At 35.0% G+C, this 18563-nt stretch overlaps 1 protein-coding gene across 1 annotated transcript in view; it reads right to left on the reverse strand.

Moving 5' to 3' along the window:
• LOC149786021 (E3 ubiquitin-protein ligase rnf213-alpha-like) overlaps window positions 1-18563 on the reverse strand; it is a 559813-nt gene that overhangs the window by 175897 nt on the left and 365353 nt on the right. The window contains exons 44-45 of the mRNA XM_089978097.1: window positions 10485-10717; window positions 10050-10194 (exon numbers count right to left, since the gene is read on the reverse strand). Coding sequence (XP_089834223.1) covers window positions 10050-10194; window positions 10485-10717 — 378 coding nt within the window. The remainder of the gene's footprint in view (window positions 1-10049; window positions 10195-10484; window positions 10718-18563) is intronic.

Here is an 18563-nt window from a genome sequence, read left to right on the forward strand (position 1 = left end):
AAATTTAAGGTCCATAAGAAGAAAAAATTACATTATACCAAGGCCAAAGAAGGAATTGTTTAAAAAACATTTTCAATATACTGGTCCACTGGTATGGAACAACATTCCCAGTGACATAAGGCAGGCTCCTAGCATCTCATCTTTTCACAATCAATGTCTTAAATGGATGAAATCTTTAGAAAATTAAACAGTTCTAGTACAAAAAATACTGCCTGCATTTCTGTAATTTTACATCATTTTCATAGCTGGATATTTCAATGCAGGATTATATTTTATGTTTTATATATGTTTATGTTTTCACTGATGCCTGTGAATATGTTCCAGGCTTGATACTTTGAATTTTAAAATTACTTAATTATTTAGTGTCAAGCCAGACTCTTCACATCATGTTGTATATACTGTATATATTGTACATAACAGATAGAAGGCCTCAAGGTAGATTAGTTCTGTAACTAATTGAGTTACCTTCTCTAAATAAAGTCTTTATTATTATTATTATTATAAATGGACAAAATCTTAAGATACTCAAACAGGTCTAACTCCTGTTTTTTATGTATATAAATCATTTTTACTGAAGAATGTTTCAGTACAATATATTTATTTTATGTGCTCACTGACACTTGAGTATCATGAGCTTGAAATTTTTTTGATTTTCAAAATAACTCAATTCTTTATCATTAAACCTAGTTGTCACATTGTGTTGTATATACTGTGTATATTGTACATAACAGAAGGCCTCAAGGTAGATTAGTTCCTGTTACCTTTTCTATATAAAGTTCTTGTTACTGTTATTATTATTATTATTATTACAGTCCTCAAATACAGGGAGGAACAGATGATCCTCTATGTTGCCTAAAGAAAACCAAAGAGATTTCCTCAATCCTGAATGACTGTAGAAGTAGGAAGAGATCTAGTTGTCTTTGGGTCCTTGAGATATGTCCTGAACAGGAAAGGGTCTTCTTGACTATGCACCTGATGGTTTTGGGCACAAATTTATGTGCAAGAGGCAGGAAACTTTGTTATTCATCTGATCAGAGGACAGGATATTTTCCTCTTCATACAGCTGATAGAAGGCAACAATGGAGCTGCTTCCATACTGAGCTCTTTGGAGCATAATGACTGTCTAGTACACTCCGTACAGAGAAGCAGCTGGATCTCACTATATCAGAGGTGGAGTGACATTGGATCACTTGGCGCCACTGCCCATAACTCCATGTTGTGAGTAGGTACTCTCTGTGTACCAGAAGTTCCAATGAAAAGACAAGATTGCTGGTCTTTCTCCTGGATGTCTATGACTGTATGCCTCCAGACTTTCTGGATGACGCCACCTGAGAAGGGACTGAGAATGAGGACCCCACATTACATAACGATTTATAGGGATAATGGTTAAGGGGGAAATTCTGATCCTATATGATTCCCTTGTCTGAACCTTATGGGCAGTCTCCCATTCTTGCATAGGATGTTACGGCAAAGTGGGTAGAGGAGTGATGGGAGCAGTGGCTTTATCCCTTTTGGAAGGGTGTGCCATGCTACCCAGGATGTGATGTGTGCAGTGTAGCTCCTCCCTCATGGAAGGCTTTGATATGTTACCCCAAGATGCAGGGCATGTGTTGCTTGTCCCCACTCAGGGGAGGCTTTGATATGTTACTCCAAGATACAGGGCATGTGTTTCTTCTCCTCACTCATGGAAGGTTTTGATATGTTACTCCAAGATACAGGGCACGTGTTGCTTCTCCTCACTCATGGGAGGTTTTGATATGTTACTCCAAGATACAGGGCATGTGTTGCTTCTCCTCACTCATGGGAGGCTTTGATATGGTACTCCAACATACAGGGCATGTGTTAGCCTTCTCCTCACTCATGGGAGGATAAAATATGCTATTCTGAACATGAAGAATGCTCAGCTGCTCCAACCTTGGGGCTCTACAAGAGAGAATCTGAGAATTCTGAACAAGAAAAGGAGAGACATGCAGTACAATGTATCTCTCTCCCAGCCAGATGGCAAGTACATTACACTTTTTTCTCTTTTTTGATCAGCTGCAACACATCAACCAAACCACCAAACAGATACATTCAGCAACCCAATAGTGACTGATTATCTATTTAATTGTAGTTTGTTTTTTTTTTTTGGGGGGGGGCGATTAGAAGCAATTTTAATTATGTAATACTTATCCATTGCTATTGCTCAATACCATCAACCTACACTTATGTCCTGGCATAATCATCATTTTTGAAAAAGATGACAGTTCTTCACATGGGCATGAGAGCTTCATTAGTAGACTGTGTCTTTGTAACAGTTCTCCAACAAATGAGTAAGTTATGCAATTATTACAACTCTATGATCTTAAACTAAGTAAAAGAAAGAGTGAAAATTTAAAAAGAACTTGCAGTAAGTGTAAATTAAATCCCATATAGTTCTAAATGTTCTATTACATGTTCAAAAGTATAAAGTCTTTTGAATAAATTCCAGTGGTGTTCATTATTTACAAAAATTAACGTAATTATTTCTCACTGATTATAAATTATAGAGCAATAGTTGTGAGGTTTTCAATGATAATTATTAATTTCAAACTGCCAAAAATATTTGATATAAAATATATTTCTCAGCAACAATCTTAATATATTATAACTTCTACATTGTCAAACAGTTGAGAAAAATAAAAAAGAACAAGCTTTATATGTTCATTTTCCAACCTCTAAAACTAGCTATGTAAAAAGGGAAGAAAAAAAACTGACGAGAAAACAAAACAAAACAAAAAAAAAAGAAAAACAAAGATTTCCACCAGGTCGAAAGTTCAGCTCTTGTACGAAGGTCTTGATTATTAGATGCTCAAGTCACATTGCTGTCTATTTCCTTTTCAACTTCATTGTTAAGAGAGAGAGAGAGAGAGAAAGAGCAAAATGAACTTTATAACACAAGAAGGGTATTGTGCTTTTTCTTTTTTAAAAAAAACAAACAAGAAATAAAATATAATTACAAAATTGGATAGGCAAGGACAGGTATACCTAGAAGTCAAAATTTGACACATCTCTGATAAACGGTTGGTCCCTTTCCAGCTTGTACAGTTCTCACTCGTGATGATACAATGTATCACCAATATAAGAAAAGGCTCTGTACACGACAGACTTATTGATAAACTTGGCTGCTAGTTTGAGCTCGATTTAGTGGAATTTGAAGTTGTTACAAGAGAGAATCTGAGAATTCTGAACAAGAAAAGGAGAGACATGCAGTACAATGGATCTCTCTCCCAGCCAGATGGAAAGTACATTACACTTTTCTTTCTTTTTTGATCAGCTGCAACACATCAACCAAACCACCAAACAGATACATTCAGCAACCCAATAGTGACTGATTATCTATTTAATTGTAGTTTTATTTTGGGGGGGGGGGCGATTAGAAGCAATTTTAATTATGTAATACTTATCCATTGCTATTGCTCAATACCATCAACCTACACTTATGTCCTGGCATAATCATCATTTATGAAAAAGATGACAGTTCTTCACATGGGCATGAGAGCTTCATTAGTAGACTGTGTCTTTGTAACAGTTCTCCAACAAATGAGTAAGCTATGCAATTATTACAACTCTATGATCTTAAACTAAGTAAAAGAAAGAGTGAAAATTTAAAAAGAACTTGCAGTAAGTGTAAATTAAATCCCATATAGTTCTAAATGTTCTATTACATGTTCAAAAGTATAAAGTCTTTTGAATAAATTCCAGTGGTGTTCATTATTTACAAAAATTAACGTAATTATTTCTCACTGATTATAAATTATAGAGCAATAGTTGTGAGGTTTTCAATGATAATTATTAATTGCAAACTGCCAAAAATATTTGATATAAAATATATTTCTCAGCAACAATCTTAATATATTATAACTTCTACATTGTCAAACAGTTGAGAAAAATAAAAAAGAACAAGCTTTATATGTTCATTTTCCAACCTCTAAAACTAGCTATGTAAAAAGGGAAGAAAAAAAACTGACGAGAAAACAAAACAAAACAAAAAAAAAAGAAAAACAAAGATTTCCACCAGGTCGAAAGTTCAGCTCTTGTACAAAGGTCTTGATTATTAGATGCTCAAGTCACATTGCTGTCTATTTCCTTTTCAACTTCATTGTTGAGAGAGAGAGAGAGAGAGAGAGAAAGAGCAAAATGAACTTTATAACACAAGAAGGGTATTGTGCTTTTTCTTTTTTAAAAAAAACAAACAAGAAATAAAATATAATTAAAAAATTGGATAGGCAAGGACAGGTATACCTAGGAGTCAAAATTTGACACATCTCTGATAAACGGTTGGTCCCTTTCCAGCTTGTACAGTTCTCACTCGTGATGATACAATGTATCACCCAATATAAGAAAAGGCTCTGTACATGACAGACTTATTGATAAACTTGGCTGCTAGTTTGAGCTCGATTTAGTGGAATTTGAAGTTGTTACTGAATGGGATGGCCATGTTATAGCACTTATATATCAACACGCGATAGTGTCAGAGCACTTTCATTATCAACTCGTGCAGAAAATTAATTCTTGAATTTGGAAAACTGCATGCTTCTATTTATACCTCTACACACACAAAGCCTTAATGAACTTTATTCTACTTCGGACAATCCCACACATATGGTAATCAGCAACAACTGGCAATGAGACAGCTACAAGACTGCAACTACTTAACAACCACCATATTATTTATGTCAATATCCACTGTTTGCAGCAGACTTTACTGGGAAAATAAGTCTGTTGTAATATTTGTTTTACTGATGTTCTGTTACAATGATGTAGAACCATGATCAAATGGACATCATTCAGCTATTATTAGCACACAATTAATGATTGGCCTACATTGGACACCTGTAGATATCACTCACTATCCTGTGCCATAAAAATATGCTATCCACACACAGAGCTAGGTGACATTTGACCATAAATATATGGTTCCTGCATACAAAGCCAGGTGATGTCATCCATAAATATATGGCTCCCACTCTACAAAGGTTATGACAGAAATGAATAAATTCCAATATAAACAACTTTATATATTTGTCCACTCAACCAAGGTCAGTTATTTTCTGAAATTTTTCTGTCATCTGAATGGAAAATTAATCCAAACTTTAAATAAAAATTCATTTCTGGAACCTTCTAAGGTCAGAATCATGGCTGTATCTAAAATGCAAACATGTAAACATGTTTACAATTAATAATTACCTTCATACATAGCCTACAATGATAGACAAATATAAGTTGTTTACAAAATAAATGTCAGCAGTCAGGTAGGCCCTTAAAATTGATAATGATGAACCAAAAAAATTAACGACCATGAAAACAGGTTACGATTTATTGCTATTAAATCCTCAGTTAATCACCCTTCTTACCATACCTCAAATTATGTCAAGGACAGACAATATGTATTTCATGATTTAGTTGCTTTGTTTAGACTTTCTGTGTATCACTTCTCCCCACTACTGACCTTAACTTTGTATAAAGATCATGCCTATTGCAACATTTAAGTCACACTCATGAACTGTTAGTTTATGTCACTATGTGTTGTAAACTGTCATGGTGAAAGAATGTAAAAATACAATTGGACATATGGAAAATAATTTTAGTTCTATAATCAAATAAGTTTTACTTATAATATGCTCATTTTTGTTCTCCATTAACATTACATTGTCAGAATCGTGCAATATTTTACAATACTGAACTTGCACGCAATTCATATTGCATTCATGTACATAAAGGAAATACTTTCTATTGTAAACAAACAATGGACGCAGATGCCAGCACTTCTGATTTGTAAACAAATCATGTACACTTGCGTAGTAGGCGCTTTATGTTTTGGTTGATTAAATTTGTTTCTGAAGGAACTAAAGCAGATGTTTCATGGGCTGCCACATACCAGCTGCTTTGGCACATTCTGCGTCAACTTTTTTGATACAACGTTTTGGATTTAGGCTAGCTATACAGTAGACACCAGAAAGGGTCCTTACAAATAACATGCAAGTGACAAGGCATAAACTTGCCTTCTTTAGCTGGTACACCGCTCCCTTGATAACTCGCTATCCCACTTATAATGCAGTGTCTGTCTTGGCTCCTGATTTTTTCCAGAGAAAATGTATTTAAAATATCTTTAAAATATGCTGAACATGACAAAATTATGACAAGAATTGGTAAATTAAACCTTGATACATTGCTCGTTTTATCATCGAAAATGGTGATTAATGCCCGTAAAAATAGAATCCATATTTTGAATTTTGCAAGTTTTAAATAAGAATTAATTTCAGAGATCTCGAAAACGCTTAATTATACATATTTGGATGCCAATTTTTGATCTGGGATGCAGAAAATCACTGAGACAGGAGTCCTCCATACGCATGAAAATTCAAAGATTTGCCAGTCCTGTTTCAGCCACCTGCTTTGTGGGAAAATGTGTTGATTAGTTAGCTGTGCTGATATTTACAATGACAGAATTCGGTGACTGAAAGACTCCTTGATGTACATACATGTTGCCATTTTATAAGAGTACATAAAAAAAGAACATGATGCAATAGCTAGGCGGCTAGTTCAAAGGCTTTGACTGGTGGCCGGGTGAGAAAATGTACTGATATTTAGTGACTGAATTCAGAGGCAGAAAGACCCAGTTTTAAAATCCTAGCGAGACCTCTGTTTAAAGATATCATACATTATGTAAGATTTTATGACAAATAGTTGTTAGTATACTGAAAACAAACAGTCTGGTGAAATAGCGATCAATGAAAACTTCTGGTAAATGCTAGCAGGTGGCAACAGAGAATGAAATAAACACCAATTAAACATCTTCCTGTGTGAAAGTCATGTTCTAATCCTTTAATTCCATTTCAGTGTAAACATTATAATTGCAACATATTCTGTTCATTGAAAAAATGAAAAGAGTCAATCGACCGTCACATTGAAACCCGTGAGTACTTCTGTGAGAACCTAATTACATGCTAGCTTTGTTTTGATCAACAACTTGGGGAAGTGTTTGTTGCATTAAAAAATTGATTACAAGAGACCTGGGATGCTGGAATAAGGGTCTTGGAGCTGCCTTTGATGTAAAGCAAAAACAGTAACAGAGACAGTGACGATGATAGTGACTTTGAAGGTTTCAGTGAAACTGATGTCATTAATGCAGAGGCTGTTTGGGAGAAATTCATACAGACTCATGGTCCTGAGATGGGTGTTTCTCTTGATGATATGGAGGAGTGGATTTGTGCTGACAATGATTGCCCCACAGCTGAATACATGTCAGATGAAACAATAATTAATTCTATAACGAACAAATTTGCAGCAGAAGATGATTCTAACTGGAGTACAAGTGTTGAAAGTGATGCAGATGCAGATGTTGCACCACCTCCCCCCTCTGCACAGGAAGTAATCAAATCTTTTGATATTACCATAAGGTGGCTGGAGACCCAAAATGTTGACTACATAAAGCTCATGCAGCTGAGAAATCTGAGGGATTTTGCTCTGCGGCAGAGAAACCAAAGAGTAACAAAAAACAAAATTAACTGATTTTTTCAAAAAGTAAATTGATATTTGTCAAGCGTGGCACAAAAAAAAAGTATTAACTTGTTCTTATTTACATTGTTTTAAATTTGTAGACCCATTAAATTCATGTTAGTACTGATTAACCCTTGTTTTTTGTTTTCCATTTTGCTTCTATCGCAATCAAATCTATCTATATATCTATCATTCGATTGACACTGTTTCTTGAAAAGAGTCGATCTTTTTTACATATATAAAAAACGTCTAATTTACATCAAACATAAAAATCAGTGACGTAGTACACAATGTGTGAAGTGGTACACATGTTAAGCAAACAGATACCCCGTGGAATAATGTTTTCGATGATCGCCTCAATATACTGTAATTTAACCTGAAATTAATGTTGCTCTATGAGGAAATAACAAACAAAGTACACCGTTATGAAGAGATATTTATTCAGAGTTAATCTCAGCTTGATTATAAAGTGAGTATTCAACACTATAATCTGCCTACCCCCCCCCATTTTTCCTTTATGTCATTGATCAATTTATTGGTTTTGGGCTTATTTTATAGGTACCTTGATAACTCGCGCCTCACTTATAGTGCAGTCGATGTTTCTGGACCCTGAGTTATTGAGGGAGTGGTGTAATAAGAATGTGTTACGTATATCTGATTTAATTCATATTTATTTTAATTTAATTGTTTGTCAGTTTGTTCTATTATATGCCATTATAATGTAAATTTATTCACTGGAGATGATATTTTTCCAGAAAATTGGTTGACCTGAATCATTCTTTTCATAAACACCAGGTGTTGGCCTGGACGCTGACCCCGATTTAAAATTAGTAAACAAAGTTCTATTTTATTTTAAAATGATTGGTTGTTGTCAAGGTCATGATGGGGCTTTGGGTTTAAGATGTAAACAACTTTTTTTAATTTTATTTCTTAGAGAAAATTATTTGTCTAATCAAGGCCATATTCTGTGTATGTGATATAAACATAACCACGTGACCCCCTCTTTTGATTTTGCAACTTGGGGGAATTTCAAATCTGCATCTTATAATACAATATAACCTTTGTTTTAGAGAGAGAGATCTCAGTTTGTAGCTTTTTATACTGATGTTATTTTGTTGTAGGCAGATTTTCAGTTATAATTTTCTTCAGAACAGTTGGATTTCAAAAGGATTCTTTTTTCTCTGGAAATATTTTGAGGAGTGCTCACACAGAAATTTTGGAAAGACATTGCTTACAAATTTAATATGGATTTCCAACACTGGAGTGCCATTATTTGTATTTCTACAAGGAACTACAGATAAGCACAGTACTGACTACAGCATACGTCATCATCATCCACCTTGGATTTTCCATCAGGATTCGAACTTGAAATTATTAGAACGTTTGTTACTAAGACTTTTGCTAAATAATTCATGGATTATTCTTTGATTATTTTTGGATTTGATTCTTGAAACCGTAAGTTCTTCACCTTTTTTCATTTTTACAAGATTTTTCCAGGAAAATAAATTATTTGTTAAATTGTAAAAAGCTTGTTGTTGTCACTCTTTCTGTGTTACCATTTATTCGAGCCTAAACACGTAACAAATGGCAAAAAAAATACTTAGTTTTACATCCTGAATTTCCTCAAAATGTACTTTCTTAGTTCTGCAAATCCGAATTACATGAGCCATGTCATAGGTCCTCAATCTTGACTACATATTTCGAAATTGTACTGTAATTTTGAATATATTCCAAGTGCAATTACATCCTCCTTACTGCACTCAAAATGATATGAGCATTACATTTCACAGCATCTTTTTGATAATTGCAATTGAAAGACTTCATATTTTCCCCACATTTTGATTTCAAACATTCAATGACAGAAACAGAAACACATTTGCAGATGTCAACACACTTCTCCCTCGCTTCTTCAACCCAATGTATTTCATGTGGAACTGTTACATAAATATAAGTCCATAATCATGAAATTTCATAGAATCAAAGAAAAAAAATACCAAAATCTATTCACTCCAGATCAAATGGAAATGTTGTTGCAATACACATTCATTTAAAATATGACACCAAATTTAAATTTTAACTAGACACGCCATTTTCTTTTGAAAGCTATGTCTGGTGTGCGACTAAGTTCAAATTTATCTGGGCGGAGTTATGTGTGCATTAATAATGATGTCATTTTGTAATGTCAAATCAGCGCTTGTGTATTTAGTTTGGAATACGGCATTAATTCATTTACGTTGTTTCTTGTAGTGTATTTTTGTTTATATAACTAATCCTTAGGTACAATAGGAAAATGAGCATATAAAAAAATAGTTACTGCATTTATATGGGAAATATGAACTCATTTTGTTGGATGGATATACTGCACTCCCAAGGTCATGCAGTTTTTCCATCCAAAAACTTGTTCACATTTTCCCATACAAATGCAGTAACCTATAATTCCAGAAACATATATCTTCTTTATCTATCATCTAACAGTCACAATGACCATTAAAGTGACAATACATCTTTTTTCTGTCAGCTGTTTATACCTGAAAGTGCCAGCCTTATTGATGTTCTCAGGTTTGGCAGCCTCAAGAGACAACCAGTTTTCTGGTCTGAAGGCATATTTTTTCTCTTTCTCATTCAGAAGGGCAGCAATATGGAGGATCAGCCCTTGAACAAATGAGGGCAAACCTGAAAAAAAGAAGATAACAGATTTGACTGAGATTTTACATAACTATGCAAAATGTCAAGGTATGAATAAAGCACACCAGGTCTAACTCCCAAGTTACAAAATAACAACTAGGCTGTTACAAAAGTGGTACTGCTGGGGTCTATTTTATGCACAACCACAATAATCAATGCATCACGAGAGGAAAACTACATACAGTAAATGACTATACAGATGACGACATACTGATTGACATAAAGATTTAAAAATTCTCAAAATAATCATTAAAATAAAAATTATTTCAAATACTCACCTTCAATAGGGTTCTCATGTAGCAAATAAAGCATGTGCTCAATCCTACGTGTTGACCTGTCAGTGGTTTCTTCCTTGTCCTTGACCATGGCCAAAGCAGACTGGACACAGGACAGTATCAGATTGTCGACATCCAGTTTGTGGTCAACTCTTTCATAGATGACTTCATGACCCTGATCTTGACCACTTTCACCTGAAGGCTTGTTTGTCTCCCTGCCCCCACTTTTGCTCTGCCTGTTGAAAAAAAAGAGTTTCACAAACTCTGATGTTAATAACTTTAATTAAATAACACTTACTGACATACCCTGCATTATGAATTACTGTGAGGTTTCAGTTTTATGACATTTAAAATCTGAACTGTGGCCTAATCAAGCTAAAGGCCTTATCTGGATTAAGGTCACATATAGGTTAATGTGCTCTCTTTCTCTTGTTCTCGCTCTTCCTGGCAATTCAATGCCCGCTTAGTAGCCACAAGCTAGTTAACACTTTCTCTGAGGCAACACTGGAGTTATGCCCCTTTACATTTGGCCAGAGGTCAGTTCATATCTGCCAACCATCCAGACAGTAGTGGTGAGCTTTTGAGACTCTAAAAGTGAATTCTTAGGTCCCACTGGAGGTTAATGTGCGTAACCCCAAGTGAGACATGTACAATTTAAAATGTTATGTTGTGGCAAAGTAAAATTACTAACCATCTTTTGGCTTTCTGAAAGTTAGTATTTGGGGTTTTCCTGAAAACATTAATATCAGGACTGGACGACTGAAGGTTACATCTGGAAACAAATCAGTATTTTTTAAATAAGTGTTTTAAGGTCATTGAGAAGATTAGAAGAGAAGGGGGCCCAGGATTGAGCCTTGTGAAATGTATGATTGAAAAGTGACATGCTGAGAATTTTGGGTATGGTATGAACAAAACACTATTTTAATGATAGGTAGTCAAACTTGCAATATTGCAGCTTTTGTAGAAGAATTTGAAGATCTGTGAAGTCCAATACCTTCTTGAAATCAACACATTGGGGGAGTAGTACTAAAGTGTGAAAAGAACTTTTGTGAGAAAAAAAAAATTGCAAAAAGAACTTATATTTTCTTTTTTTTATATCAGATTCAATAATTCCTTTTAAAATGAAAGATAATGACAAAAAACATTGACTAATGCATTTACAACATGCATTTTCATGACATTTTAGTCATATGATCAGTCAGTAAGAACTGGTATGTAAAATGACTTGCAAAAAGAATCAGTACATGCAAAAAGGACTTTATTTTATTACTTATTTTTTTTAATCAAAATCAATAATTCTTTTGTAAAAGATAATTAAAAAAATCAACAGACAAAACAAATTCATTTACAACATACAGTTTTATAATAGGGTAATATATACAGGTAACTGATTTAAATAGGCCGTTCAAGTGGGGAAATAATAATAATAATAATGAAAGTGATACCACATTTTAAATAGGAAATTGCTCAAGTTCTCAAATTAAAGAATCTTTTGGTTTATAATGGTTTATTTGACAACAATATCCAGTTTTACTTGGCTTTGTTCTGTACTGACTAATGTGGCTAAACAATTAACAAGTTTGTTGACTCATAACAGGTATAAGGTTTGTTTCATTAACGTCAGCTTTCTTTCTCATGGGCTGAGAGAACATTAGACAATGTTACTAGCATAGATTTGTGTGCTGAAAGGACCAAGAAGATGTCTTAATCTAAATCTGTTGGTAGCTTTTTCCATTTTTTCATGAATTTTTATCTCCCTTTTTGTATCGAAATTAGTCAAAAACATTCTAAAATACTCTAGATTTTGTATCTCCATTAAAGATTCTGGTTTCTTGTGATGCCCCTTTAAAGAAATGCATCAGAAGGAAGTTTCAGAGATACTATATTTTTCTTGAAAGTCTGTGAGCAAATAGCTCTAAGTTTTAATGTTTCATTTGGTTAAAACTGTAAATTCTGTGTCTGTCTTTATGAAAAACTTCTATGAACTACTGTTTCAGCAACCTCTAAAGGCTGTTGTTGTTGTTGTTGTTGGGTTTAACGCCATTTATCAGCACATGATAGGCTATACATGGCGGCCAGTATTAATGGTGGAGGAAGAACCTGGGAAATCCCCGGAAAGAACCACTGACCCTCGAGAAACTACTGGCAAGCTTTCTCACATACCCACACTGGCCAAATCCGAGACTTGAACCCATGCAGACAGAGGTGAGATGGCAGTGATCCGTAATGGACAGCACTTTAGACCACTCGGCCACTTGGGGCCCCACCACTAAAGGTAGTGTAAAGGTCAAAGATAAGAGAATAATAATGAACGTGATAAGCAATTGAAGACAACTGACAAATATGAAATACTCTATCAATAAATGGGAAAAGGGATCAAACAATGCCGCAGACCACATGACCAGTGTTGAAGAGATGACAAAGACACCCTTTTGTACAAAGTGTAAGGTACATCAATGAGTCAAAATATCTATTTATAACACTTTTTACAGCACAACAAATGAAAGACTTTAAAAGATTCTGTTGTAAGGAATCAGGCTGTGTCTTATGTATTGACAAAACTTACAACCATGTGATGCCTACTGTTTCTAAACATTTGTCATTTGTAAGAAGATTGACCATGGTCATCCACTGTGTTTCAATTCAACTTTTATGCACACAAATTCATCAGCCAAGACATATTCATCATTCCTGCATGACACTGTAAATAACCTAAGTGACGACCTGGAAGTAAACAGCGGAGTGCACAAGGTATTTTTGAAAAACAATGCTAGCAAGTACATTGCCACCCCCATAACATGGTAGTTGGGAGCCATATAACCTGACTGCGTTATAGACCGAACCGTGTTGTATAGCATCCAGGTCAGTCAGCTGAAGAAAATGGTACATGTACCCCAAAACAATTTGAGGGGGATGGGGTAGGTACTAAATGCAGGCGGTAAAATACGTGCTTCATTGGCACAGTTACCATCTTAAATCGATGCATATTAAATGGGAAATACACCTGTAGTGAAAATAGAAAAGGCATATATAATATTTCACTTTATTTAGAGAACCAAAGACTGGTACATAAACATGTATAATGTTTATATATACATGTCTTATGTATAGCATGAATACAGTATCAACACCGTGTACTCACCGGCGAATCTCATCACATACAATTGAATCCACAATACAAATAGTTCCATCAAAAAACTGCACACACACAGAGATCTAAAATATTCAATAATTTTGTCACAGGTCATATACGTCTGAATTCAGTGGACAAACATAGCACAATCACATCATGAATGATGAAGCACATTTACTTTTCAGTACGTCCCAAGTCGGTAAAAGTTAGTTTGCGTTTTAAGCTGCCATTGGTAGTGTTCATAAGTACAAACTTTTTCTCTGCAAAAAGGAAACTTTCACAGCACAGTAAATGTGTTCCAGTCACGTTGGAAAATGAAAATAATCCATCAGATTCAATTGCTTTTATTTAAGTTTGGTACTGACTTCTCTGAAGAAAAGTTCTTTGTTTTTATTGAAGATTGTAGTCGGCTTTCTTTGATGAAATGTGCATGTGTTGTTGAAGTCATCCCTAAAGGCCAGCTTTGGAGAACCAAACCAATGCCCATTTCTTATTGTGGCAGCAACATCAAATAACTGTATTGCATGATTGAGACTGATTTTTTTCCATTTGCTTAGTATGTTCTCATAACAGTCAGTGCTTCAAAGGTTCTTTGAAATTTCAGCAAACTGTTTTATCTGGGTACATTTTTAAAAGAGGAATTGGCCATCATTTGGTTGATTGTAGTTACAGTTCCTCCCTGCCTATTGAATAGACCAACAAGTAAGATTTTTTTCTTCTTCTTCTTTTAATTATTTTTTTATACATTTGTGGTAGTCGACTGATGCTGAATTCCACTCATGTGTCAGAAATTTAACAATGGGTCAACAGACAATAGAGAAGCAGGTGTTCTTGTCTGATGACAAGGATTAGTACAGAAAATGTGGGTGTTCTGAAGGATTTAATTCTGAGTGGAAAGAAGAGGAATTTTAATTACCATCCACAGACAAACATCAGTCTATGTAAATATATTAATTACTAATGAGCGGCTGAAAATCTGATTAAAGATAGATTACGAGATAATGCCTCATCCGGTTGATCTCCGCTACCAGAAATATCAACAACCAAAAAAAAGCACATATCTCACAGCATATAGTACTCATGTTTTATGTCAACATAAGTGGATTATGATATAACAATGCACAATTAAGATGGTTTGTCAATAAATAATTGTTTATGTAACAATAAATACATTTCAGTGCATTTTATATCACATTTGCGGCTTCCTTTCATGGGGCCTCTGAATTTCACTACTCCAAACCAATGGTTTAAACACTGCTACAGAATATTCTCCTTATCTTTTACAATCTTGTTTATTTGAATCTTGCCAACATAAAATCTTTCGGCAAGTGAACTCTCACCATTGTCGTCAAGTCAAGTAACTTTTAATTTTCCTTCTAAAGTATTATTTCTTCAATTTCATGATGACATGTTAAAGTTTTGTAATGATTTATTCCTATATTGCTAATTGTACAGTACTTCAATTTAATTTGCTAGATGAAACTTTTGTAAATGTAAAACCTTGTTATAAAGGAAGTGATACATGTACTGTCATGTGAGTTTTCCGTCTTTGTCTGGTACCCTGTTTTGTTCAAGGTTAATTTTTTCTGTGTGTATTAATCCACAAAATCTATTGTTAGCCTATCTGACCATGTTATGATCTTGACAATTATGTATGTTCATAATCATCAATTAAAGAAAAAAAATCTGCTGTGTGAAGACCAAAGCCCTATAAAAAATTGCTAACCTCATTTCTATCTGACCACATTATACATCTGGTCATAATCAGCATTTAAAAAAAAAAAAAAACTATGCATGAAGACCAAAGCTCTATTAAAACATTGCTGACCCTATTTCTATCTTTCTATCTGACCATGTTATGATCTTGACAATTACATCCAGTCATAATCGGCAATAAAAACAAACACTGTGTGAAGGCCAAAGCTCTATCAAAACATTGCTGACCCCATTTCCTGCAAACGTAGGCATTAATGGTATAATAATAATAACCTTTGTAGTACTTTAGCCAACGTTTCTTTCAGTAACGAAAACCTGACATCCAGAAACAGACACTGGGGACAGATAATCGTATTACTTACCTTACTGTAATTAAATATTTGTTTTGGACACATATTAATTATAAAATGTGTCTGCTTGTGAGGGGTAAATTTTACATTTGTGCACTAATATGTTGGCCACTGGTCATGTTAGAGGGGTGGCCTTTCTTGAGGGGTACTTTTGAACGCAAACTCATTGGTGCCAAGGGATTCTGGCCGCAAAGTATGGGTAGCCACTGGTCAGGGGGGCCATTCATGAGGGGGACCACTGTATATCTCATTTTGATACCTTCATGCACATCAGCATTATCATGTGGTTTGAAACCTAGTTCATGCGTTTTTCACGTTATTGCATTCTAAATCATTATTATCTTTATTTATCCTTACCTTTCCCTAAATTGGGGTCTTCATTACAGTCACACTGTTTCATAGTCACAGGGCTCCTTTCACTTCGTTTGGGCCATTGCCAAGTTTCATGTATTCAAAAACTTTGCTTTTGACCCACAATTTGCATCAGTACTTAAATGTACTCAACTATTATGCCCACATACTTCATACCTGCTTTCTACAGTGGTTGAATGGAGCATCAGCTGATGTTTGTTATCACAGCAATACCAAGTTTTGGGTATCAGTGTCCCTATATACCTTGTATCAGCCCCTTGTAGCTCCACATGCAGGTGTCAGACACTTTTCACAACCCTACAGACTGACCTCCAAGTCTCTCTTCCTGAGGCATTTGTATAGGTAAATTCAGAGCTTGGCTGGTGCAGTGTGCAGTGACAGGATTTTCCCCCATTAATCCATGTGGATTTGTATGAAAAGTTCATAAACCCAGTTGTGCATGAGCAGGACAGGTAATATAAGCATAGATTTCTGGTGCTTGACACTGAACAGGATTCCACCACTTGTGTTGAAATACAGCTTTTCATGACAGTATGGAATTAAAATGGATTTCAATAGCAGGAGGCACAAAAATATGAAAACTTGGTGTAAGAAGGAAGACAGATTTTTAACTTAGAATTTTGAAGGTTTCCAGTTTATACATTGAAGTACAGTGGAACCCCGCTATAACGCGCCCCGCCATAACGCGAATTCGGATATAACGCGGTCGTAGCATGGCTCCCGAAATTTCGTATATTCATTCACACATGGAGAAAAAAAATTTGGAGAAAAGTAAAAAAAACAAAACAAGAAATTAACTTCATTTTGGACATGAGATTAGTTGTGACTTTTAAAATAATATGATCGTGGCATGGTTCCTGAAATTTGAAATTAATTTACGTGTATTTTTATCGGACCGTGAAAATATTTGTTTAACGTACGAGAAATAGTGTGTAAAACGTTTATTATAATTTGGTGGAAGAATTCGCGTATGACTTTTAATAATAAACGATCGGAACTTAACAATTTATCCAGGTTCTTTAAGTGATTTTGGAGAAGTGATCGTGTATGAATTCTAAAATAATACGATATATATAACATACGAGAAATAGTGTGTACAACGCTTGGCTTCTGAAATTTATCAATTTGAACAGGTTGTGGTGAAGCTCCGTATTCTACTCTAGAAGAGAAAACTGGTTTCATTAGGTTTTTGAATTGTTAAGCCGAAGTAAACATTATCGGAAGTGTTACTTATTACGGATCCATGAGTAAAGCCAGTAAATCGTCTTTGTGATTGTCTTCCATGAATTCTGTATACAGTCGTTGCTCAAACAATAGCCGACATGGGCTTCTTATTTAACTGCAATCACAGCCAAGCAGCAGACAAAGCTGTGGTTGATACAAGAGTCGCACAATTTAATAAACATCAAAGGACGAAAGCCGCCAACATCTATGCTGTGCTTGGCGGTGTGATCAAACAACAAACAGTTGAAAGTAAATAATATCCACTTTATTATCTGTAAATTAAAAGGGTATGAAATTGTACATCCGTTCAGCTTAATTTTGTTTTATATAAAAAGTGATTCGTAACCATTGCAGGCCTTCATTACTTAGTTATCGAGCTTTATCTGTGTACGTTGTTTGCTTATATAAAAAAATATTTTACTGTTATGGAAAAGCAAGTTCAAAAACGCAAGTCGTTTTCTGCTAAAGAGAAACTGTATGCCCTAGATCAACTAAAGAAGGGCAAACAACAAACTCAGCTTGCCAGAGATCTAGGAATCAGCGAGTCCACTTTGCGAGGGTGGAAAACAGATGAAGGAAAGCTCCGTAGTCTACCCAACATTCTTGAAGAGGAAACTGGTTTACAACGTAAAAGGGTTAAGTTAGCTAATGACAATGTCCTAGATTCAGCTTTGTACCAATGGTTTGTACAAGCTCGCTCAGAAGGTGTTCCAATTTCTGGCCCAATTCTGAAAGCCCAAGCAGAGAAATTTGATCGCCGTATCAATGGAGATGATTCCAAATTTAAGGCGAGTAATGGCTGGCTAGACAGATTCAAGAAAAGGCACGCTATCAGCCAAGTTCTTGTGTCTGGGGAAATCCGCTCCGCTGACAAAGAGGCTGCCAATTCCTAGCCGACTGGGCTTAAAAAGTTGCTGGAGGACGGTTGCTACACAGCCGACCAAGTTTCAAGAAATGATGAAATTTAAATTTGGAACCACACTGACTTTGCACTTTGCGCAATGATTAATTTAGCAGTTTTCACATGTTTCTTTTGATGTTCACAAAATCTGAAATAACAGTTATTTGCACGCTGAAATCATGCGTTGATTGTTAATTATTCTTGCAGCTGTCGCATATGATAAAATTTTAGCGGTATGAAATTTGTACAGACACCGTATGTAGACCCGGGAATAGCTGAATGCAATGACCGTACGATATCAGACGGCAAGTAAATGGTTTCAATATTTTGTTCATCCTATATTTTACACGACGAATTCAGACTATTACAAAATTATTGAATATTTT

The sequence above is a fragment of the Sinohyriopsis cumingii genome, chromosome 12 (genome assembly GCF_028554795.1).
Source record: "Sinohyriopsis cumingii isolate HCF-2022 chromosome 12, ASM2855479v2, whole genome shotgun sequence".
NCBI classification, from domain to species: domain Eukaryota; kingdom Metazoa; phylum Mollusca; class Bivalvia; order Unionida; family Unionidae; genus Sinohyriopsis; species Sinohyriopsis cumingii.